Source organism: Desmodus rotundus, chromosome 3, assembly GCF_022682495.2.
Source record: "Desmodus rotundus isolate HL8 chromosome 3, HLdesRot8A.1, whole genome shotgun sequence".
In the NCBI taxonomy this organism is placed as follows: domain Eukaryota; kingdom Metazoa; phylum Chordata; class Mammalia; order Chiroptera; family Phyllostomidae; genus Desmodus; species Desmodus rotundus.
In genome coordinates, this window is record NC_071389.1 from 144,306,523 (window position 1) to 144,331,862 (window position 25,340).

Below are 25,340 nucleotides of genomic sequence, written 5' to 3' on the forward strand. Positions count from 1 at the left end.
TCATTGTTTCCTTCCAGTGTTTCTAACCGCTGCCCAACTGCGTGCGCTGTGATGGCTGCTTCTAGCTCAAGACATCTGCTTTTCAGTAGGTTCTGTTCTTTCTCTCATTCCCGGTTATAATGTCTATGTGCCACTGCTAATGTACAGCATCAGATCTTGTCCCTGTGAGAACAAATATCCTGTTTCAGCCTCTGGATTCTCCCATGGAAGGTGATGTGAGTTTTAAGTTGCGTTCGTGTACTAAACATCTTCAAATCTAAGGACCGTACTTACTCATAAAGCACAGTTGTTTGAGCCCTGGCTGGGCATCTCAGGTGGTTGGAGCGTTGTGTCATACACCAGAAAGTTGCGGGTTCAATTCTCTGTCAGGGCACACACCTGGTTGTGGGTCTGATCCTCAGTGGGGGCACGTATGGGAGGCAACTGATGGATGCCTCTCTCACATCAATGCTCGCTCTCTCCTCTCTCTCTCTCTGTCCCCCTCTCCCTCCTCTCTCCTCCTTCCTCTCTCTAAAAGCAATAATAAAAAAAAAACTCTTTGGGTGAGGATTAAAACAAAATAAAGCACAATTATGATATAAAAGCACTCATTTGAAGCCCCATAAAGTCTAGGAATAATTTTCAATGGGGGTAGAGAAAAATACAGGGGAAAAACATAGGAAATAACTATTTCCTTTAAAGTCACTTTTTGTCTTTATATGCTCCCTTCCTGCTTTTTTTTTTCCTGACCCAAGTCAGAGTTCACACAGCCCGTGACTGGAGAGCACTATCTCTTCTGCAGCCTGCCCAGCAAAATGATGGCTCAGACCAGAGTCTGCAACTGGCTGCCCGCAGGCTGTATTTGACATGAATAATGTGCTAAAATAATGGAATTAATTGAGAAAATTTAAAAATGGAGAGATTTCAGATATGATTCCGAATTTCTGGCTTTTTAGAGAAATGGGAAGGTAGGGTAGAACAGCGCTCACATTTTCATGTGTCACCAGTGGGCTGGAGCTGATCGGGTCTGGAGGAGAATTGGAGGGTGAAATGGAACCCTCTCTGCACTTACATACCTGACTGTCCCTGCTGGCTCCCTCAGAGATCTCCAAACAGCTAGTGGCTTCCTCCCTCTCTCCCTCCCTCCCCTTAGTATTATATTGGCCAATAGTTAGCTAAATTTATTTTCCGACATGCATAATTTGCCTCTTTTTGAGCATTTCTAAAAAAAAAAGATCCCGTGGTCAAAGTATCTTTTATTCTAAACCTGAAAAAATATAGAAGGAAATATTTGAAAGTGTTCTATTTTAAATTATGGAAAATATTGGCATTAGTATCATTGTTTTCATTATCAAACTTTTAATAGAAGTAATTTTTGACCTGGAACTAGAAGACCTGGTTTTGAGTTCTGGATTTTTCTACTTACTAACTTTGACCTTGAGCAAGTCATTTCACTTCTTTGAACTTGTTTCCTCATCTTTGCAATGGGGATGCTTATGTGTGCCAGCCTCATGGTCCTGTATGTCAACTGTGATTATGGGTGTGAAAGTTCTACGTATGCCATAGAGCACTATGCAAGGGTACAGTATTTTATGGAGAAGTGGAGCTGTAGCACCTGGTTTCTCCAGGAGCCTGGAGTCTGGTTGCAGACACAGGACTTACATACAAAGTAGATAACACTTGAAAGTGTCCTTCTGTGTACAAAGTATGGAGGCATGAAATATTATCAGACCTAAGAAAAAAGGGCATGGTTATGCACTCAAAATTAAAGACATATATATTGTTTCTTCCATTTATTAATTCATTTACTCCATAAATATTTATTCTGCATTTACTCCATGACAAAAAGTCATACTAAGTGCTGGAGATAAAGTATTGAAATGGAAAGCCCAGGCTCCTGCTCTTGTAGAATTTTATTCTAGTCGGGGGAGGCAGGGACAATAAACAAACATCAGTATAATTTCAAATGCTGTTAAGTTTCATGAAGAAAATAAATATAGGTTTTATGACAGAGCTGGTGAGCAGAACCATTCTCATTATGCCTCTTGCCATGTTGCTTTTGAAATTTTTATTGTGATAAAATACATGTAACAAAATTTATCATTTTAATAGTTTCAGTGGAATTAAGTGCATTCATAATATTGTACAACTATGACACTGTGCATTTTGAGAACTCTTTTGTTATCCCAAACAGAAACTCTACACCCATTAAACAATAACGCTGTGGTTCTTCTTTCCCTCAGGTCCTAGTGACCTCCATTCTATTCTTCTGTCTCTATGCATTTGTCTATTCTAAATATCTCATGTAAGTGGAATAATATAACATTTTTACTTTTGTGCCTGGCTTATTCCACTTAGCATGTTTTCAAGATTTATCCATCTTATAACCTGTATCAGAATTTCTTTCATTTTTAACACTGAATAATATACTGCACATACACACCATGGAGTTTATCCGTTCACAATAGTACCTATTTTGATGTGATTTGGTAATAAGTCTAATTTGTAGAATACTTTACAGAGCACCATAATATTCATTATACGTGCATGGGAAGAACAGTTTAACTCAGGGATTGTTGGCTAAATTGTCACAAAACTGTGGTGGTATCTGATACAGTTGTTTTGGATAGCATTCTGTCTGATGAAGCCTGAACTCTTGTTACCAACAGTGAAGTGAGAGTATATTAATTGGGAAGAAATAAGTTCAGTGGTTTTCAGCAGATATGAATGCCGGTGGTTATAGTGTGGGCCAGTCCTACCCATCCCCCTACTGTAGGACTGTCCTCTACTCAGGGATTTTTTTTTTTTTTTTGGAGCCTTTTCCTAAAAAGATTTAGGTTCCATATAAGTTTTTGTAATATTTGTTCTAGATCTTTGAAATGTGCCATTGGCATTTTTAATAGGAATTGTGTTGAATATATAGATTGCTTTGGGTAGTATGGACATTTTAATGATATTAATTCTTCCTATCCATAAACATGGTATATGTTTCCACTTATTTGTATCTTCCTCAGTTTCTTTCTTCAATGTCCTGTAGTTTTCCAAGTACAGGTCTTTTACCTCCTTGGTTAAATTTATTCTTATCAATGGAACAGATCAGAGAGCCCAGAAATCAACCCATGCCTATATGGTCAATACATATTTGACAAAGGAGGCAAGGGCATATAATAGAATAAAGACAGTCTCTTAAATAAATGATGCTGGGGAAATTGGACAGGTACATGCATAAAAATGAAACTAGAATACCAACTTGTACCATACACAAGAATAAACTCAAAATGTATAAAACATAAATGCAAGTCATAAAACCAAAAAAATTTTAGAGGAAAACATAGGCAGTAAAATCTCAGACAGCTCTTATAGCAATATTTTTGCTGATAGGTCTCTTAGGGCAAAGGAAATAAAAGAAAAAAAAATAAGCAAATGGGACTATATCAAATGAAAAAGTTTTTGCACAGCAAAGGAAATCACCAACAAATAAAAATACAACCCACTGTATAGGAGAACATGTTCACCAATGATACATCTGAAAGGGGTTAATTTCTAAAATATATAAAGAACTTATAATACTCAACTCCAGGAAGAAAAACAACCCAATTAAAAAATGGGCAAAAGACTTGAATAGACGCTTCTCCAAAGGGGACATACAGGTGGCTCATAGACATATGAAGATTTTTTTTTTAAAATTTTTATTGTTATTCAATTACAGTCGTATGCCTTTTCTCCCCATCCCTCCACCCCACCCCAGGTGAACCCACCTCCCTCCCCCACCTCCACCCTCCCCCTTGGTTTTGTCCATGTGTCCTTTATAGTAGTTCCTGTAATCCCCTCTTCCCACTGTCCCCGCCCCCACCCCCTACCCCCCGCCCAGGCTATTGTTAGATTGTTCTTAACTTCAATGTCTCTGGTTATATTTTGTTTGCTTTTTTCTTCTATTGATTATGTTCCAGTTAAAGGTGAGATCATATGGTATTTGTCCCTCACCTCCTGGCTTATTTCACTTAGCATAATGCTCTCCAGTTTCATCCATGCTGTTGCAAAGGGTATAAGCTCCTTCTTTCTCTCTGCTGCGTAGAATTCCATTGTGTAAATATACCATAGTTTTTGGATCCACTCGTTTGCTGATGGGCACTTCGGTTGCTTCCAGTACTTGTAAATTGTGCTGCTATGAACATTGGGGTGCACAGGTTCTTTTGGATTGGTGTTTCAGGGTTCTTAGGGTATAATCCCAGCAGCAGAATTGCTGGGTCAAAGGGCAGTTCCATTTTTAGTTTTCTGAGGAAATTCCATATTGTTTTCCACAGTGGCCTCACCAGTCTGCATTCCCACCAACAGTGCACTAGGGTTCCCTTTTCTCCACATCCTCTCCAACATTTGTTTGTGGATTTGTTTATGTTGGCCACTCTGACTGGTGTGAGATGGTACCTCATTGTGGTTTTGATTTGCATCTCTCTGATGGCTAGTGATGCTGAGCATCTTTTCGACATATGAAGAAATTTTCAGCGTCACTATTTATCAGAGAGATGCAAATTAAAACCACAATGAGATATTACCTCACACCTGTCAGGATGGCTATCATCAATAAATCAACAAAGAACAAGTGCTGGTGAGGATGTGGAGAAAAGGGGACCCTAGTGCACTGTTGGTAGGAATGCAGACTGGTGCAGCCACTGTGGAAAACAGTGTGGAGTTACCTCAAAAAATTAAAAATGGAACTGCCTTTTGACCCAGTGGTCCTGTTTCTGGAAATATATCCTAAGAATCCCAAAACACCAATTCAAAAGAATATATGCAACCCTAAGTTCATAGCAGTGTTATTTACAATAGCCAAGATCTGCAAACAGCCCAAGTGCCCAAGTAGATGAGTGTATAAAAAATGCTGTGGTGCATTTACACAATGGAATACTATGCAGCCATAAAAACGAAGGAAACCTTACATTTTGTGACAGCATGAATGGACCTGGATATTACTATGCTAAGTGAAAGAAGCCAGTCAGGAAAGATATACCACATGATCTCACTTACCTGTGGAATCTAATGAACAAAATAAGCTAATGAACAGAACAGAAACAGAGGCATGGATACGTGGAACAGACTGACAGCTGTAAGAAGGGAGAGGGAAGAGGGGACTGGATGAAAGAAGGTGAAGGCATTAGCCAAAGCTCATATATGCCTGACCTATGGACACAGACAACAGTGTGGTGATGGCCAGAGAGAAGGAGGGGCAGGGGCTGGGGGGAGGTGAGCAAAGAATGGGGGGGGGATGGGAACATCTGTAATAGTGTCAACAAAAAAATAAAATAGATTTAGGTAATAGGCTTCTACCACCACCTTGGGACATAATTTTACAGTTTAATCAATCTCACCATTGGGAAAATTTCTTAAGGTTGCACATGTAACCACTTGAGTGCTGCTTTGCAGTGTGAGTGCTTACTGTTGGAAAATACTGGGTTGGCCAAAAAGTTTGTTTATTTTTTCCATAAAATAAAAGACACACTTTTCATTTTCACCAATAACTTTATTGACTTGGATATTTTGAATATGTGAGCTATCTCGCACGTGGTATAATATTGATTGTTCTCAATTAATGCCTCGATTTGATCACTATCAACTTCAACTAGTCAGGAAGACCGTGGAGCATTGTCCAGCAAGAAATCTCCAGCACAAGACTTTGCAAACCACTTCGACACATTGAATCAGTCACAGCACCTTTTACATACACTGCACAAATCTTTTTTTTCTTTTTTGCATTTCACTTGTGTTTTTACCTTTCTTGAAATAATAAAGCATGATATGCCAAATATGTTGTATATTTCCTTCCATCTTCAGTATTAAAATGACTATACAAAAACTCACCAAATACGATAAGTTTTTTAAAAAAATGCATGCTGGTATTACAGCTGTCACAATACAATCTAACAAAATTGTTTTGAATGAAGTTAAATACAAGTAAGCACTACTAGAGCCATTGTACATAAAACAAACACATTTTTTTTGCCAACCCAATACCTGCTCTTTGGGGAGTCCCAAGTTCATTCATAAATAAAATGTTAGGAGTGGAAAGAAACAGTTGATGGCAAAGAGAAGGTAGAATTAGTGTACACAACAGGCCCTCAAATAACATCTTTTCATTCAAGGTCATTTCCTTATAATGTTGATGAAATGCCATAGCTAATTGATTGTTCATATCAATTAGCCTTTGGTAAAATTGGTTTTGTTATATGTCATTTACCTTAATGTCACAGAACTTATCGCCTATGTCAAGTGAGGACTTACTGTATTTTGTGATTGGTTTTATTCAGGATGGAAAGTTCCAGATGTTGGAAAGGGTTAAAAAAGTGAGATTTTAATAAGGAGCTACCATCTTGTTGCAGAGGAACAGGCTGAAAGAATATATTATAGAACTTATTGTGGACTGGGATTTATAACACATAGTGGTTGCTGATTTTATTCTTAATCAGTTTAGTTCTGAGTTGCTTAAGCTACTAACTGAAAGTTGGTTATAGTACTTCACTATATTAAACACTGATAATGTTCCACTTTTGCTCAAAAGGAGCTCACTGTATATGAGGTTATGCATGATACAAATATATGCACACATTCTTTTATGCAAATACATAAAAGAATGTGTGTAAAATATAGTTATAAAAATGCAGGTGCCAGCATCATGCATTGTGAAGTTGTACTAGGAGGTTAATGCTGGTACACATAGTTGTCCAAAAATATTAAACTATTATTCTTAGAGCAAAGTGCAGACAGATTCTAACGAACTGGATTAAGCAGCCTATTCTTGAACCTCTTTTTATTGGCTTCTTTTGAGGACATAGAATGGCACATCCTTCAACATGTGGGTGTCATTGTCTTTTCATGTTTTATTTGCTTTTATAATTTTTGATGGTAAGGTGAAATGGGTTAATGTTTGTGCCTTTTGGGGCATGAGGGAAACTTTCATATTTTAGCCTTTCGGTTCACTTACTCTGAGAAGGCTGTGTGTCGAAGGGAGGTCAGCCATTTGCGATGGTTTGTTGGTAAAGGTGTTTTGTCTCCTGATTTCATGCTGTTACCTAGTTACTGTCTGATGGCATACTGGCCACGCTGGATGGCCGAGTTGACAGAGGAAGAATCCCTCATACCTGCAGCTATAGCCACAGTGAGAATAGGTGTCCTTCTTGGACCACAGATTTTATTCTAGTAAAGAACCCTAAAAGACTATTTTTTCATCATTCGCACTTATTCTTTGCCTCCTTTGCTATCATGAAGGAGAAAGTGCTGGGGTGAAGTGGATTTCTTCCATGGTCTCATTTCCCAAGAAAATATGTGCACTAGAGTAAAAGGAAGAAAAATATTTAACCAGTGACAGTGGTAATAAAGTAGATAAACATTTAGAATTGACTTCATGACCATAAGTTATTTGCTTTAATAACTATAAAAGTTTTATTGAAAAAGGAAAGGAAATATTTTGTTATGGACCCCGTCTGTGGAACTTAGATATTATGTGCAGAGCTAGCTCTGTTTTTTGCCATAAGAATCACAAAATTAAATGCTAGGATTATGATTTAGCTACCTATATAAGGGTACATATGACTGAAAGTTTTCTTTCTTATTCTATTCAGTGATACTCCAGCCAAGAGTTGTGAAGTGCAGCCAGCTCTGCATCAGTCAGGAGTGGGTGCTTTGTGGGTTGTCTACACACCGCCTGTCTCCTACCACCTGCTACTGGCCACTGTGTGTGACAGAGCATCACTGGTGCTGTAAGAGGGTGGGGCAAGGTAAATCCAAATTTCTGTAGCTGTTGACATTGTGCATGAAGTTTTTGTAGGAGAGGAGATAGAATTGTATAAACTAGGTTTCTTTCAATTAAATAGCTTTATTACTTTTTAAATTTGAGCTTCATTACACTAAAATTTGCGTGTGGCTTATAGTTTGACATCAGACATTGCTTGTAATGGGGTTTCGTATGAAATCTCATTTTGATTTTACTATATAATCATACTATCTTTTTTTTTCCTTTGGAAAGAACAGATTTAGATCCTGGGAGCAATAGTTAATAATTAAAAAGGAAAAAGCAAATGGTAAGGATAGGGGCACTGAATACAAAACAAATACAGAGAAAGACTGTAGTTTAAAGTTAATTTTTTGAAGCACAAAGAGATATGAAATTTAAACCCGAGAGATAAGCTACCCTCAAACTTCCAACAATTATTTGGAAAGGCATGAAATGACTCAACAGGGAATATGTGAACGAAGAATGAAATTTGTGTTGTCTTCTTGATGCCTTGTGGTTCTTATAAGATGGAAATGGAGATCAGTCAACTGGTTATTCCTTATTGAATAAAGAAGGTAATCACAGAATAATTTTAAATGACTTCTCTTTGAGAGCTGGTATTTCTATATTGCTTATTATGTGTCAGGATCTGTGCTTAGAACTTCAAAATAAATCAACTCATTTAATAGCCCAACACCTCTTTGAGGCAGGTATTGTTAGTATCCACATATAGTGGAAGAAACTGAGGCTTTGGAAAATTAATCAGCATGTCTCTAACAGCTAGTATGTAGTGAAATTTTGACATTCTTGTCTGACTTCAAATTTCATGCTGTTAATTGCCATATTAGACTAAATTTGCTACATTTTTAATCAGAATATACAATTTAGGATCTTCAAAATTAGCCAGCAGAATTGCAGGCAAATTGAAGAAGGACTTTTCAGACTTCTCTTCTTGGATCTGTATGTAGAAGATAGCTAACCATGAAATAAAGGAAGATTTTATTTTAGTCTCTACTGTCTTCTATAAAGTTTTAAGCTTATTTTTCTCCAGACAAGCGTGTTGCAATCTAGAAGTCAATGTTAGTTTCTTGCTTAAAATAATATAGATGAAAACAAGGATAGAGTTGGCAGATTTGGCAACTAAAATGATAGGACACCTAGTTAAATGTAAATTTCAGATAAATTGGAGAAGAGGGTAATTTGTAAAGTCTATAAGGAACTTTTAGAACCTAACAGAAAAGAAAAAAATTTTTGTAAAGAATAGACATCTTTCCAAAGAAGCTATGCAGGTGGTCACCAGGTACATGAAAATGTGCTCAACATCACTAATCACCAGGGAAACGCAAGTCCGAACCACAAGGAGCAATCACCTCACACCTGTCAGGATAGTTATTGTTAAAAAAATGCATGTTAAAAGATAACACGTGTTAATGAAGATGTGGAGAATAGGAACCCCCTAAACACTGTAGGAATGTAAAATGATGGCAGCCACTATGGAAAACAGTATGTAGGTTTCACAAAAAATTAAAAATAGAACTATCATATGATCCAGAAGAATTGAAATCAAGATCTTAAAGAGATGTTTGTACTCCCATGTCCATTGCATCATTATTAGCAGTAACTGAGACATGAAAACCACCCAAATGTCTGTTGATGGACGAAAGGATAAAGAAAATGTAGTGTATACTTACAATGGAATATTATTTAGCTGCAAGAAAGAAGGAAATCCTGCCGTTTGTGATAACGTGGATGGACCTGGAAGATAGGCAAAGTGAAATGAGTCGATCGTAAAGGAAGAGCACTACATGATTCTACTTCTATGAAATCTCTAAAGTAGTCAAAGTTACAGAAGAAGAGAATGGAATGGTGGTTGCCAGAAGGTAGGGGGAGGAAGAAATGGGCAGTTGTTCAATGGGTATAAAGTTACAACTATGAGATGAATGGGTTCCAGAGATCTGCTGTACAACACTGTGTATGTAGCTAATAATATGGTGCATACTTCAAAATTCGTGAAGAGTGTAGATGTCATGTTAAATGTTCTTAACCCTCCCCCCGCCAACACACACACAGCAACAGGAGACAAAGAAGCTTTCAGAGGTGACTGGTATCTGTGTGTGTATACCTTGACTACAGGGGCGGTACCATGGGTGTTTGTATCCTAAGGCATCGGCTTGTATATATTAAATATGCACAGTATTTTTGTATGTCAATTATATCTCAATGAACCCATAACAAAAGATAGATTCCAATTTAAATGGGCATTCTGTATTTTATCTGACAACCCTGTCTGAGGTTGCCACTTCTGCTGTAGCAATTCCCTTAGGTCTGATCTCGACAGGCTGGTGTCTGGTGGACAGTGGACACTCATCTCTGAGTGCTTCAACTCTTTACCAGACCATGCAGTACATATAAAGGTAGAAGGCACACCATTTAAAAAATGATTGCTATATAGTGCACAGGGCACAGTAATGAGATACAATAGTATTTCCTTTATCCAGTAGCTTGGCAATGAGGTGATTTTCTTTTGATAATTCTAGATAATTAAAAATTAGAATTTCATTTTAGCCTTTTTAAGTGCACACCTGTAACATACATCCCATACCTTCGGGACCCATCACAGAGTATGCAGAGCACTTTCTAGCCACTGTTGTGATGAGCCCTGAGCCAATGGGTGGAAGATTTGGATTCGAGACTCTCCTCTGCCACTTAGTACTTATCTCCAAATTATTCTTGCAGATTCTACATGTGATCTGGGAGTATTAACACAAACCGAACTTAGTTTTATGAGAATTGTTAAGAGCTATTATGATGACTCAATGATATATTGAATGAACTAGTACAGTTTAAGCCAGTACATTTGAAACTATAAAAACATAAATAGAAATATTAATAACTTCAGTTAGCATGTTGTGCTCTATATATCTCTAGAGGCATTTGAGCAATATTTGTTCTTACACTTAATGATCCGAGAATGCTGTACATTTATGGATTTGATGTCTGTCCTCTGATGTCCAAGAAGCAGGGTTTACTTTGCAGAGCCATCAGAGTGCTGTTAAATAGTCCTATTCCATTTTTACCCTGTTGCTTCATATTCTTACCTGCTAATTCTATAGACTTAGAATAGATTCCTAAAAGTAGAGTCATTTTTCACTCATGATTAAAACACATGAGCTCTTTTATTTGTTGTTCAAAGACTTTTTATTCCCTACTCATGCCTAGCCAGGAGGCTGTGTTCCAGATATAGTTAATACTATATAATAATAGCTACAGTTTAACTGTATATTCTGGCTTTGTGTTAAATACCTTTATATACATTGTATTTATTCCTTACAACAGTCCTACCAGTGTAACAGTATTAATGCATTCCATGTGTGAGCATAAAGGCTCAAGTTGTTAAGTAAACTTGACCCATCTATTTAATTATTATGAACTGAAGCTAGGGTCACTCTCAAGCAGCTGTTTTTGACTTACAAGCCCATGGTCTGATGGTAGGACCTTTGAAGAATAGTAACACCTCTGGTTTATCATGTGTCTTTTATTAAGTCCGAACTGTCACGTGATTTCTTGGTTATTATAATGACATTCCTCTATGAGAAAATAGCTAACATTCCCATTTTACAGATAAAGAAGGAGGGTAAGTGATTTGGCTGTGATAATGGACGCACAGCGTTGAGGTTTAGTTCAGCCCTGATCATTTCAGCCGTTTCCCTGGTGCTCTCCTAATCTCAAATGATTGCTTTATTCTGCTTAGGACATTTTGTCTGTTTTGGGTATTAGAGCTTAGAGTTTTAGAATATTGCATGCTTCTGGGGAAATCATTTAAATGACAATGCATTTCTATTTCCTGTTATTATAGTCTGTAGGTGGCAAAGGCATTTGTACAAAATCAACACTTCGGCTGTACATTGCTGAGCACAAAGCAAAAGCACCCCTGGGTTTTGTACCCACCCAAATTGCAGTATTGTGGGGAAATAAATGGAAATATAAAATTTGGGTTAAGAAAGGAGGCAATTGTGGTTCTTAAATGAGGCTTATATTTGCTGCCAGGCAATCTTTAGAAATCAATGGAAATTTCTTGGCTAAATCTCCAGGGTTAACTTTTTTAACAAAATGGAATCCAAAAAGTAGATTTATCACGTAACACTGATGTATCAAAAAAGATGAGAATTTTAAAACAGTTATTTCAATTCAGAGAAAATTGACAAACTGATTTAGATTTCAGTCTTTGTTCTAAAGTTACCTAAGAAAATATGAGCTAATTGCTTTAATAACATGACTGACATATAAAAATCCAACTCTATAAACTTTTGATGATATTTTACAAGATGGGAATTCCAGGTTCGAATTGTTCAACAGGGAGATTCTCATTCAAATAATGTACATGGTAAGTGTGACATGGAATACTATCATGTGATGATATTGGGTGTATAACGTAAAATAAAAACAAAATGAATAGACGTAATAAAAATGACTAGAATTGACCACCTCAGCTTCTGTATAATATAACATATGATGTAGGGTTATTGGTAGGGTTACATGATTATCTCTTAAATTTGTTACTGTATGTTATTACATATACAACATACATACATGCATGAGTCCCTTATACTATAATACACAGCTATACCTACTTAATGTCAATCATCTATCTGTCATCTGTCTACCTGTCTAGTGCCACACTGATGTTGCTAGCTACCTCAAAGATATTGTTACTTCAGTAAATAACTTGGGTGTATTAGATGAGTCGCGATCTTTACAATAAAGTGATAATCCAGTTGGACGTTATCATTGGATAAAATGAACAGTGCAGTGACACTTGTGGTTCTCGATGTCCTATTCAGTAAGATTTATCTCATAACCTAGCAGCAAACAAAGCATGGTTTAGTTTGGGAAGATACATTTGTTTCTAAATAAAATGTGGAAATTAAAAGTGAATAATAGACATAACTTATTGTAATTATAACAACATTATAATAATAACTTACATTTATGGAATGTAAATGCTTACAAAACCTTTTATTCTTAATAGTCTACTCTCGCTTTGGTACCTTTAACTTCTCTCTTCCTTCTGGCTCTTTCCCATCACCTTGTGAAAATTTCCCCAGCTACCACTCTACCTGTACTTCCCTTCTCTGCATGTTTCCCGAAACATTAATCCAGACTCTTCCATTTCTCACCCCCACTCCTCTTCGCACTTCGTATTGTGTCACTGTACCAGTACGTGCACCGTTCTCGACGTTGTCATTCCTAAGCTGGTGGATGTAATAGAAATTTAACTGTTTAAATGAAAAGAAGTAATGAAACTTCAATGTTAAAAATGATTAATCTATTCTGTTATGATAATATATTCAACACACGCATTTCTTCATTGAACATGAGGTGGTGTTCTACATTGTAAATGCTGTTCTGTGGCTGGAACCGTGACAAATAAACAAGGTCTGCCCTCGTGGAAGTTACCTTTTAGTGGGAGAAAAAAGAAAACAGCCCTGGCTGGTGTGGCTCAGTGGATTGAGCGCCAGCCTGTGAACCAAAAGGTTGCCCGTTGTTTCCCAGTCAGGGCACATGCCTGGGTTGCAGGCCAGGTCCCCAGTAGAGGGCACATGAGAGGCAACCACACATTGATGTTTCTCTCCCTCTCTTTCTCCTTCCCTTCTCCTCTGTCTAAAAATAGATAAAATCTTAAAAAAAAAAGAAAAAGAAAACAAACACTTAAATGTGTAATATGTAAATAAGGTAATTTCATGTAATAAAGTACTCCAGGATATTGGGAGAAAGAGAGGCGGTGGGGTCAGTGTCTTTGGAATCTGGAGGGCAGGTGGTCAGGAGGTGCTGTCCGTGGAGGCGATCACAAACAGAAGCTCACCATGCAAAGAGTGGGGAGAGAGCCTTCAAGGCAGAGCTGAAATTTAGTGTAAGGTCTAGATCGAGCTTGGCACAAGGGACAGAGGGCAGGCCAATGGAGAGCAAACGGGACAGGGATGTGAAGTGAGGTCACAGAGGAGGGAGGTTGAGCCTTTTTCTCCAGTAAGAAATTTATATTTTACTCTCGTTTAAGTGGGTAGGTAAATTTTGGAATTTTAAGCAGGTGTGAGGTAGAGTCATGTGATCTTACTTAAATTTTGTAAAGATCATTCTGGTCCCTATGAAGACAAAAGGAATGCACCTTATGCAGTGGAGTAGGGTGGGTTCCTGCACTAGTTTTGGCTGTTGAAACCCATGCCATTGTAATTAATATTTTTTATTGATGAGAGAGAGAGAACTTACTGTTCCACTTATACATTCATTTATTACTTCTTGTGCCCTGACCAGGGAGCGAACCCACAACTTTGGCATATGGAGATGACGCTCCAACCAACTAAGCTACCTAGCCAGGGCATGCCATTGTACTTAACATAAGGTTGGTCTGACTGTTAGATCAATGTAGAGAAGTGTCCTAAAAAGACTTTTATATATATTGCCTTTTGCGACCTTTATTTCCAAGAAGTGCCTTAAGCTCAAGGGGAGGCCACGTGGTTGGATTCTAGCCCCAGCTTTTATCTCCTTTCTATGTACGTTTCTCCCCCGTTTCCTTTCCACTTTCTCTTCTCTAGACCAGTTAAACTTACTTTCTGTTTTTATGGGGAAATGATTTTTCTGGTAGCATAATAGAGTTTCAGTTCTTGTTTATTTACATTAAATGCACTTTTAGAACTGGTGGGGAGGGGGAGGGTTTCAAAATCATCCGGAAGTCTAAATCTCAGCGAGTAGAACTGAAACATAATACAGAAGAGTGGGAGGAAGTCTGGAGATTTAATTGTCAGTCCTCTGCTTTGACAACTTTTCACTTCAACATCCTTCACTGCCAAGGTTACAATTTCTCAATTATCCTATTTCCCTTGTGCTCCTTGCAGGCTGCTGCTGCTTGGGGAGCAATTTCAAGGTTTCTTTCTCTGTGTGTATTTATCCTTCAGTTTCCTGTTTCTTTTCTCCTCAGCTTTTGCTGTTAAAAATTCACTTAAATTTGGCTGTTTTTACGGATGAATGCAACAATTCTGAAAGTGCGTTGGGCCCTTGACTGTGGTGGGAAATTTCGACCTGACCTGATGGTTAGCACGCTGCATGGAAGTGCACGCCCCCTCTTCCTGTGCCCCCTGCAAGGTCAAGGAGAAATGTGCCATTCAGCTTTTTTTCCTCTGGGCTTTCTTCTTTGATAGTGTCTTTTTTCAAAAATCCTCCACCACTCCATTATACTTCAATTTGCTCAAGCTTGACTGGTATTTAAAAAATCAGAATAAAACTCATTACAGATTGGATTTCTCCCTTATTTTCTTTTCCAGTTTGCCTTTCTTGTCTCCCTTTTCCCACATCTTTCTTACATTCCTTTTCTTGTTCTTCATTTTGTAATTCTACCCTAAAGGAATGACACGTATGCCTTTCTCCTCACATTGACTACACAATACATTTGGTTCCAAGGCATCACAGACAGGTACTCATTTCCCAGTGAATAAGCTCAACTTTGGAGGCCCTCCGTAGCCACAACTGTATTGGGCACAGTCCCTGTCTTTATGAATCCTGGAGTGGGGAAATGGAGAGAAGTAAATAGAAAATTATAACACCGTGTGGTGAGTGGCTGTTGTGCATAAAGAAGGGTGCTCAGCATGGCTTTGGTCAAATCCTGTGGGAGGAACTCTAACCCGCACCCTGACCAGTGGAGACAAGTGAGCATTTTGAAAAGTGGACGGGGGAGGGGTGGGTGGCTGATACGTTTCAAAGGTGAGATATGCTGGAAAGCACTGAGGATATTTGGTAGAATTAAAATAGAGTGATGGGTAGGAACGGCCTTAAGTCAAATCAGAGACAGAATGAGTCAAAACAATTTTTTTAACCCTGATACAGGGGTTTTTTTTTAAAGATTTTATTTTATTTTTTATTTTTAGAGGGGGGAAGGGAGGGAGAAAGAGAAGAAAACATCAGTGTGTGGTTGCCAAACGCGTGCCTCTTAGTGGGGAACCTGGCCCGCAACCCAGGCATGTGCCCTGACTGGGAATCGAACCTGTGACCCTTTGGTTTGCAGGCCTGCACTCAATCCACTGAGTCACACCAGCCAGGGCCTTTTATACACACACACACACAGGTTTTTATATCTTGTTAAGGGTTATGGCCTTTTCCCCACTCTGAATGTAGGGAATCATGTGGAGGTTTTACTCTTATGAAGGGTATCTCATGATAGTAGTTACATATTTGGCTACAGCATAGACAGTACATTACATTCAGTCAACAGAATTTCAGGTGCTTACAAAGTTCTAAATGCTGCAGATATAGTCATGAAAAGGCAGACACTGCCTTTAGTGCCCGAGGACAGCAACATCAGCAGCAGGAAGTCCAGTTAGGCTGTAGCTGTGAGAAATGTTGGTGATCTGAACTTCAGTGTTGCCATAGGGATGCAAAGAAGTGATTACATTTAGGAGGAGAGGCTGAGGAAGTATTAAGAGAAGATGATAATTGGCTGGTCAGGGATGGGGTTGGTTTGAGACAAAGAAGGCAGGTGTCTTTAGAGACTTCCAAGTGTTGACCTTCATTCTGCTTCTTTTTTTAGTTTGACAGCCTGGTGACGTTGTGGGTGCTTCCATTTCCATACGTGTAGTTGCCAGTTTGACCAGCTGTCAGTTTTGTCATCCCATTTGGCGGGAGCACAGTGGGGTGGAAATACAATGGCCATTGACCTTGAAGCAGAGGCCACTTGCTATGGGAAATCTATTACCAAGAATTATGTTAAGCAGCTCTTCTTGTCAGACGAGTTTTGCCAAACCACTCCTTCTTTCAGATGATAGGTAGTACAAGGAAGGTGCAGGGATTGGATGCAGAAGGGGAGGCAGGGTGGTTGAAAAAAATGTGGGAAAAAATAGAGTCTCATAACAAAGCGAGTAGGAAGAAAGCTGAGGGGAAACAACGGCAATAGAATGGAAGATTTAAAACGGGCATTTGTCTGCCGAGGGGGAATATTAGACTGGATTATTTCTCTCTAGAGGCTTCCTGAGGACACTAGTACCCTGCATTACTCTGGGGAGAAAGTTTTCTGCAAAACTCAATATGCCTCCTGTTTAAAAAGTCTGGTTAAATTTGTTGAACCCAGAATTTTACAAATATATGTGCCCCTACATTTTCCACTGATATTTTATTAACATTCTGTGGAACCGGTGTCTTACAAGACACACCTAGGGAAAAGCTGGCTAACTAAATTATGATCACAGTTAGGCTCCACAATTATCTTCTATGCATAGAGTTAAACCCTTTACATGAATTATCATACTTAGTCTTCATACTATGAGGTAGGTATTATTATTATCCCCATTTTAACGACAACAAAAATATTCTGAGTTTTTAAATAAGTTGTCCAAAGTTATATAGTCAGTAGACAGGGAGCCTGATTTTAAACCAAACAATCCAATCTAAAAGGTCAGGCACCCCTTGACCTTTTACGTACATACAAAGGGGTACCTACCTTTGTATGTCTTGACATGTCACTAGGGTAAGGTCCACAGAGGACTTCCAGCTGTTGATGCCACTGACACTTCCTTCCTTCATCACATAAACGGACTGTCCTCTCATGCACTCAAGGGGTGAACATAACACCCCAATGACTGAACACTCTCTAATCTCAGAGTCACTGATCCCTTATGCATGCAACCTGTGGGTCAGGCATTTTGATTCCACATTGCAGAAGAAGAAACTGAAGCAGGAGATCCAGAACCCACACAAGACCTCACAACTAGAAGCGTGTAAGGCCTGGACTCAAATCCAGACAGCCAGACTCAGGAGTGGGTCTGCATTCTTAATCATACTATGTTGTTTATCAACATTTGAATGAGTGCGCGTAACTTCCCTGGGCTAAGAAACGCTAGCATATATTATTAATATTAAATATGCATAATCTAATTTATTTTTTCATGCATTTGTCAGTATGAAAGACTCCTTTTCGAAATTGTATAGCCATCATTACTACCCCTGAGTCGTGTTTTTGGAGTTGGAATCACTGGAAACGAAGGTGTGAGGAAAAAGCTAACTTAGAGAGCTGAGGAGCAATCAGGCGAGGTTGGGAAGTGACCTTACGGTCTTGCTCACAGTAGAACCAAGGCAAGAATCTGTAGGTCAAGCAAGAATGAATCTGAGAAGGCACTGAGTGATGGACATATTTTTTATCTCCCTCAAAGACACATGTAGAATAATTATATTTTATATTAATTTTGCTTACCTCGTAGCAATGTAGAAATGTAAGGATTTTAGTAGTAGGCAATTCTGGGTTTGAATTTTTATTCAGTTGTTAAGTGTTACCTCAGGCAAATTTCCAAATTTCATCATCTGTGAAATGGGGACAGATATACCCACATCCCCACTTTGTTCTAAAGAGCAATTGAAATGATATTCCATAAAGTGCTAGAGAGAGTAGGTCTTGAACTTCTATTATAAGTGGCTATTATTTTATTATAACATTGCTTTCCCGAGTTTTGTGGGCTCCACTTGAAAGTGTTAAGTTGGTATTTTTCCATCTGCTTTTCCATTTTTCTCCTCCTTCTGTTAAGTACAGCACAGTGGAGTCCAACGGTATTAAAGCCCCTGTGTACCTCCGGTGATAGTGATGTTGTACCAAGTGATTTTCAAACCATGTTAGGAATAATAGATTTGAAGGACTTTATTCTGTGTAGAAATTCATCTCATTTTATCTAAACTACTTAACCTGATCATTTGACTTGGCATTGAGGAAGGACTCTTTAGAAAGAAAGTAAAATGTCACTATTTAAAGGTTATTCAAATAACTGTGCCTTGGATTTTTGTGAATAAGTTAAATTTCTATTTATGTGTATGGAGAGAAAAATAGTAATCCTTCCCAACTGATTTAAGCTCTTATTAGGTGAATGAAGACTGACTGAGGGAGAAACTCTTTTATCTCTTGCATCATATGAAAGTACTTTGGAAACCTTTCATTATTTTTTTTCTCTTCATAATTTATGTACAGTGAACAGCATTTTAAATATAAGAAATGCAATTTCCAGGGGTTAAATGGGTTAGGGCATCATGCAAAGCTTTCAATGTAGCAAAATTATAATGGAAAACCTGTCGTTTCACGCACTTAGGATTTTATTTATTTATTTTTGCAGGATGAGTAAGAGATACTTACAGAAAGCAACAAAAGGAAAACTGCTAATAATAATATTCATTGTAACCTTGTGGGGGAAAGTTGTCTCCAGTTCAAACCATCATAAAGGTAAGCTCTGTTTTCTTTCTCAGCTATCTGTAGACGGTGACTCTCTTCAACACGGGTTATTGTGTTCCGCCTTTACTCGGGTATCTGTTTCACTAGACGTGCACCCCCTGCCCCCACCAGTGATTCTCTTTAAGTAAAAATGCAGAGATAGTTATCCTTAATGTGGCTTTGATAGGGGAAGCATGATTATTTAAATGTTTCCAGTATAATTGCCATTTCTGCAAATAGTTTTCAAAGAGTATGGAATTGTGACTCTGACTTTCTCCTGTCATTTACATTTTAAAGATAGTGATGTTAAAATGTCAAGTTGACATGTAATAAAGATGAGTTTCAGATTGCCGTCATCCTGGTAATGAAAGCATCTTTAATGATGTGTATCTTAATAATATGTGTACATGGAAATTTTCCTTCAGGGCCTTTTGTAAATCACATTTCTTCGTGCCAGCGTACGTCTGTAACCACCGTTTGGGCTCTGCACCTTGTGTGACGGTTAGCAGGCGCCATTCTGCCACAGGACAGAGCGAGGATATTGGCTGTACACATGTTGTCAACTCGACAGCTCAAAATTGTGCCCTGTCTGCTCTCTTTCCTGAGCATAGCACTCGTAATGAATAACCGCCTCCTTCCAAATGAGTTAAATGCGGCTATTTCTGGACTGTCCCCACATAATCGTATATTTACAACCTGGGGTGTCAATTTAGATGTTTCTGTGAAATATGATTTTACAGCTCAATTCTCAGTCTTCCAAAAATTCTAGAGGCTAGCAGCTTACTTATTTTATTTTGGGGTGAAAGGGTGGTTAAGACTGCCTTGAGTTCTGGAACCCTGAAATTAGTTACACATGTGCATTTAATTAGCATTCCGTGGAACATTAACGCCGGGGAGAGGAAGATGTGGGGTGAAGGAGGGACACCTATCAGACATAATCATTTCCCCCTGTGTTTAAGCCAGAGCGGCATCTTTCTCAGAATGAGTTTTAGAAAGAGGTCCTTCATATTTCATTGTTCTGTTTCTGTCCCTCTGCTTTCATTATAAATTTTAGAATTTTCTGTTCTTTGTTACTCTACAATGATCCACAAATCAAACTTTTAAATTCTCTTTACTAAATGCTATTAGTGTAAAATTAAAGAGATGTTGAATAGGACGTTATTCTAAATTGACAACAATGAACCAAACTTAAAAACTTGAAGTAGTGTTCAATACTCACCTTTTAGAAAGAATGGAAAACCGTGGGGCCCAGGCCCCAGGCCTTGGGCTTAACAAGAGAAGACATGTCACCGGTACTATCCCGAGGGATGGTCACTTTAGTGCCTCATCCCAGCTTAAAACAACCATTGAGAGAAGATGGGGAGACTCACAGTAACTGTGGGCGTCAGCCTTGTGAAGCAAGGGTTTGTGAAAAAGGATGCGATTCATCCCCAGAGCCAAGTGATGAGGTCTCTGAGAGAATTGTGCATGAAAACTGCCCCATGGTGAATATTACATACAATTTTTACAGCTACTTTTGAAAAAAATTTAAATTGTGTTATGGTCTATGCTAACTCCGAAACTAAGATCTTTTTTGACTTTTTGCCAAGAAGAGACTTCTTGAACACAGGAGATTACACATTGTCTCAGAAAACCTACTTAGAGTGCCAAACGCTGTTACACAAGGTAGAATTGGGTGCTGTTCTGGCGTTTCATTTCTTCCCTGCCGCTGATATTTTGGATGAAGATTTTAGGAAAGATTTCTCCACACCTTCCCCTTTTCCTCCTTCCGCTCTTCCTTTCTTTCCTTTGTACTTTTAATACAAAATGTCTCTCTTTGTTTAAACTATTTTGCATTTAGTAATAAATGTAATGCATACGTGCATTTCGGGGCACATTGGTAAAATGAACGCTGGTGTGCTCACCGCCCAGCTGAGAAATGTAGCATTTCCCATACTTGTGACCCTGGCCATACATGCCACTCTGCCTTCATTTCTCGGCCTCCTTGCCCCGGGTAATCACTCTTCTAGAGTTTGTGATGATAATTTCTTTGCTTTTGTTTAAAATTTTACCATGTACATATATATCTCCAAAATGGCAAATTGCTTAATTTTGGTTGTTATTTAATTTCCATAATAGCATTACAATCTATTTTTCTATTTGGCCCAATGACATATTTGTGATATTTATTATAGTTGATGGCATGTGGCTGTAGTTTATTAATCTAAAAAATTATTGCTCCATATTCTGTTGTATGAGTCACCACAATTTCTGCGTTTGTTCTCTGGTGTGGAAACATCATGTGTCCCATTCACTGGTCATGATGAACAGTGTTTCCATGAACATTCCTGTACTTGTCTCCTGGTGCTCACGGTACGAGGGTCTCTCAAGAACACATTCTGAGGAGCAAAATTGCAGGGTCACGGGGTGCGCAGGTATTCCGTCTTACCAGGTTAGGCCAAATGGTTTTCCAAATGGTAGGACCTACCGAGTTGTCCACAGTATTTTCTTACTCTCTTTGTCACCTGCTGTCTCTGCAGTTACGTCTCCTTCTTCCGTCTGAGTAGTGCTTTTGTGTTTTATCTTTTCTTCCTGAGTCATCTCCCCAGAGTTGGCTAATTGCATTAGTTTTCGAAGGACCAACTTTTGTGTTTATTGATTCTCTCACTTGAATCTTCTTGTATGTCATTACTCTTTGCTCTGACCTTTATGATATTAATTTTATTTTTATTTATATAAAAACACTTAACTTATACTTAGTAATACATACCAGTCACTTGTGCAGAAGTGAAACTTTCCTGGACTTCTCAGTGCTGTTGTAGAAAGCCCCAGCCTCCTGAGTCTTTACAAATACCATGTGGTTAGATCTATAGTAATTTGTATAATTAATTGTTCTGATTCAAAAGGAGAATAAAACTCATCTCCCCATGAGGGCTAACTGGTTGCAGACTGGATCAGGCCTCTAGGTTACGTTCTCAAGGTGCCAGAAAGGTTGGGGGACTAACTGCCTAGGTATAGAAATCCCGGCCTTGAAGACGCATGGGCTTTATCTGGTTCTTGGAAAGATGTACTTTATTCCACAAGGTCAGAGTGAGACCTGGTATCCTTTCCATCCCATCTCAAAGGAGCAACAGATTGTTTTCTCCTTTCAGAGGAGAGCGACTCTCTCTTTCTCTGGCATGTAAGTGGAAAAATTCCATTGTTCTCTGACACTACCCTGTAAAGTATTCAGCTACTTGTGTAGGACACCTGGCCTAGTTTTCATCATGGGTAAGGCTTAGGGCAAGGGAGGCCATTCACTTTTTCTTAAATTGTGAAATAATTAATAAGGAATCTGTCTCTGATCCAGAGCACCTTGTGTGAGCATTTGAGATAAAAGTAGTAAAGATCAGTAATAAAACTTAACAGCTTTATTCTAACAGTTTTGCAGATATCAACTCACTTAACCCTCATAACAATCTGTGAGGTAGGTGCTATTATAATTAAACCCATGTCACAGATCAGAAGTGTTGGCAAAGAAAGTTTAAATCATCTGTCCCAGGTTCCCTAACTACTGGGGGCAGGAATCAAGTCTGGGCAGTCTTGCTCCATAAAACATGATATAAGTCTAGTTGTGAATTTCTTTTTATTTATACTCTTTGGGATCAGCTGAGCTCCTGAACCCATAGATTGGTGTCTTTCATGAACTTAGGTGTATGCCAGCTTTCTTTTTCTGTTCTCTATGTATTTCAGCCTTTATATTTCCTACCTTCAAGTCTCTCTCAACTTTTTTCTGGGATATTTATCCAGACCTTCTTTCCACCATACTAATTCTGTGTTCTCTTGGGATTAATCTGTTTTTAATCCATATGAATTTTAATTTTATCCATTATATGCTACTAAAATTAGTTTTTCTTGTAAAATGAGTTGGCTATTGACATATTTTTGTTCTCATGTTTTCATTTCCTCTTTTTATACATTATATAGATATTGTTATATACATTGTATATATAATAATATGATAGACACTGTACAAAATATGTATAATTTCATTTGTTGATTTATTTTATGAAATTTTTGCATTTTCTTCCTGGCAAATCTCACTTATGATACTTTACTTCAGAGTTTGTGATTTTTAAAAATTCTGTGAGCTAATGTATATTGTAATTATATTGGTGAGAATTTTAAAGGCCTGAGCTTAGGCTGCATTCTTCCAGAGAGGATTTGCAAATAAATGCCATGTGCCTTAGGTGAGGTTCTCTAGGAGCAGAACCTAGTCAGCCGTTCCTTTTTATGTTGTTTATTGAAAGAGTGCTTTCAGGAGGAGACCGTGGGCAGCAGCATACAGCAGGAGACAAAAGCTAAGCACAAACAGAGTCTCAGCTGGAGAACAGCCTGGCCAGGTCCTGGGGAGGCTCTGAAACAGGAATCGCTCCACAGAACTAGTCTCTCCTTGAGGTGAAATGGGCAGCTTCTTCTACCCTTGTGTCCCTTTATCATTGGCTGTGGATCTATTACCCATGGTGCAGAGGAGCCTCCAGGCAAGTGGCTACTCTTTAGCAGAGAGTGAGTCTCCAAACAAGGGAGGAGCTGTGAATTTTAATCTGCTAACATTCCCGGCAAGTGGAAGAAAGGTGCACGGCTGATAAAAAGGATCCTGGTAATGAACTGGCCCGTATTCCATGGTAGTCTATTCCTTGTGCACCTCAGATGTGCTTGTTTCTCACCTAAGTTCACTCCATTCAGCCCAAGCTTATCCAAGATCCTGGTTGGTTGTAATTTCAAAGAAAAAAAATGTACCTGAGGAAAAGTCCCCACTAGTGCAGTTGTATGAGGGCCATTCCTAATACTCATCATCTGTCCACATCCCTAGTCATTTTGATTCCCCTTTCCCTCAGCTGGCACACTTCTGCTCACCGAGGAGGCTTGCCTGATGTTTTACGCAGATGGCATAACTGAGGGTTCTGATCCCTGGACTACCGTGCTCTTTGGTGTGGTTACTGCACTTACACATACACACTTACAGTTAGTCATGGCGATGCCAAAAGATGACCAATGGACCATTCGTGAGCCTGGGACCTTCCTCCCCAGCCCAGTGCATGGCAGCTACCCTCTTCTTCATGATCTTCAGGGTCCTTTACCTCATCAATATCTACCTCCTTTTTTCTCTCTCTGTCTGTGGGGCTGACCAGCAGCAGGTGTAGCTTCTTCCTGTCCAGCGGGCTCTCACTCACTCTTTCCCCTGGTCAAAGCAGCCCCTTGCTGGGAAGCAGTACTCTTAGACTCATAGGATCTGTTGGTAGTTTTTACAGAAATACTTTAGACTGGAAAAATTATTTTCCTCAATAATTTTTAAGTATCTACAATAAGGGCCGAGAGTATAGTAGAACATAAAAGAGGCAAAAATTTTTGTCTTTATGGTGTTTTTGTCCTAGAGGTGTGAAGATAGATACCAAAGAGAAAAATAAGTTGTACAGTATGTATGCTGTGGAAAAAAAATGAAGGAATAAAGAGGGATAAGAAGTGTTCAGGAGGGATTTTAATTTTAAATAAAGACTTTGAGTAAGACAAAATTTTCAGTTGAGCTCATTGTAAATATATTTGGGACAAGGACGGTCCAGGCAGAGCAGCAAGAAGTATGAATGCTTTCAAGCAGGAGCCTTCTTGCAGACAATGAGACATGGCAAGAAGGGCGGTGTGAACAGAACAGGGCATGTAAGGACGAGAGGTAAGAGATTGGGTAATTACAGGACCGGTGCCTGTAGGAGGTGAAGGAACGGAATAAATAGCTCTTCAAAACACCGGTGCATCAGCATTGTGCTCTCAAGAGCAACAGTGCAGAATTGTGTCATTCCGATTTTTAAACATGATGTGGAAACACTTGTAGAAATCGAGAGCATTTGGATTTGAAGACTAATACATCTAAAAACCAGAAAATGTCACCTCCTTAATATAATCTTCTGAGCTTCAGGAGCTAAAAACACCCCACACAGATGAATTAGTGTACTGTTCAAACGAAACACCACAGAAATTTGGCCCTGAATTCTCACAATTGTTTTGAGCTGGGCGTGTTGGAGGGATGGTGATGAACTCAGAGCGGTGTGCCAGCTGGGCAGAGAGGATAAGCAGCATTTCCTCCTTGGAAGCAATTATATCAGGCCCAGCTTCCGATTCTGGGGATCAGAGAGGAAACATTTTGGTCTAGGACTCCAAGTTCTCAATAGAACAATATTGTCATTAATCTTAGAAGGCTGATATGTTCTCTTGCCTTTTCTTCCTTTACTCATCGTATCCAAAATAAATCTAAAAATCAGGGGCCATCCTTGGATATTTGGGTTGGAAAAGGATCGGTATTTAGGGTGTAAGACATGAACAGGTGAGAGTTATACACAAAGAGGAAACGAAGAA

General features: G+C 38.7%; 1 protein-coding gene across 3 annotated transcripts in view; it reads left to right on the forward strand.

The window, feature by feature from the left end:
* Positions 1-25,340, forward strand: part of TAFA2 (TAFA chemokine like family member 2) — a 425,687-nt gene that overhangs the window by 274,085 nt on the left and 126,262 nt on the right. For 2 of the 3 annotated variants that reach the window (XM_045184791.3, XM_053921750.1), the window contains exon 2: positions 18,880-18,986. In XM_045184791.3, coding sequence (XP_045040726.1) covers positions 18,881-18,986 — 106 coding nt within the window. In that variant the 5' untranslated portion in view covers position 18,880. Of the gene's footprint in view, positions 1-15,396; positions 15,442-18,879; positions 18,987-25,340 lie in introns of those variants that run through there. The other variant, XM_053921751.1, reaches the window with a different exon arrangement.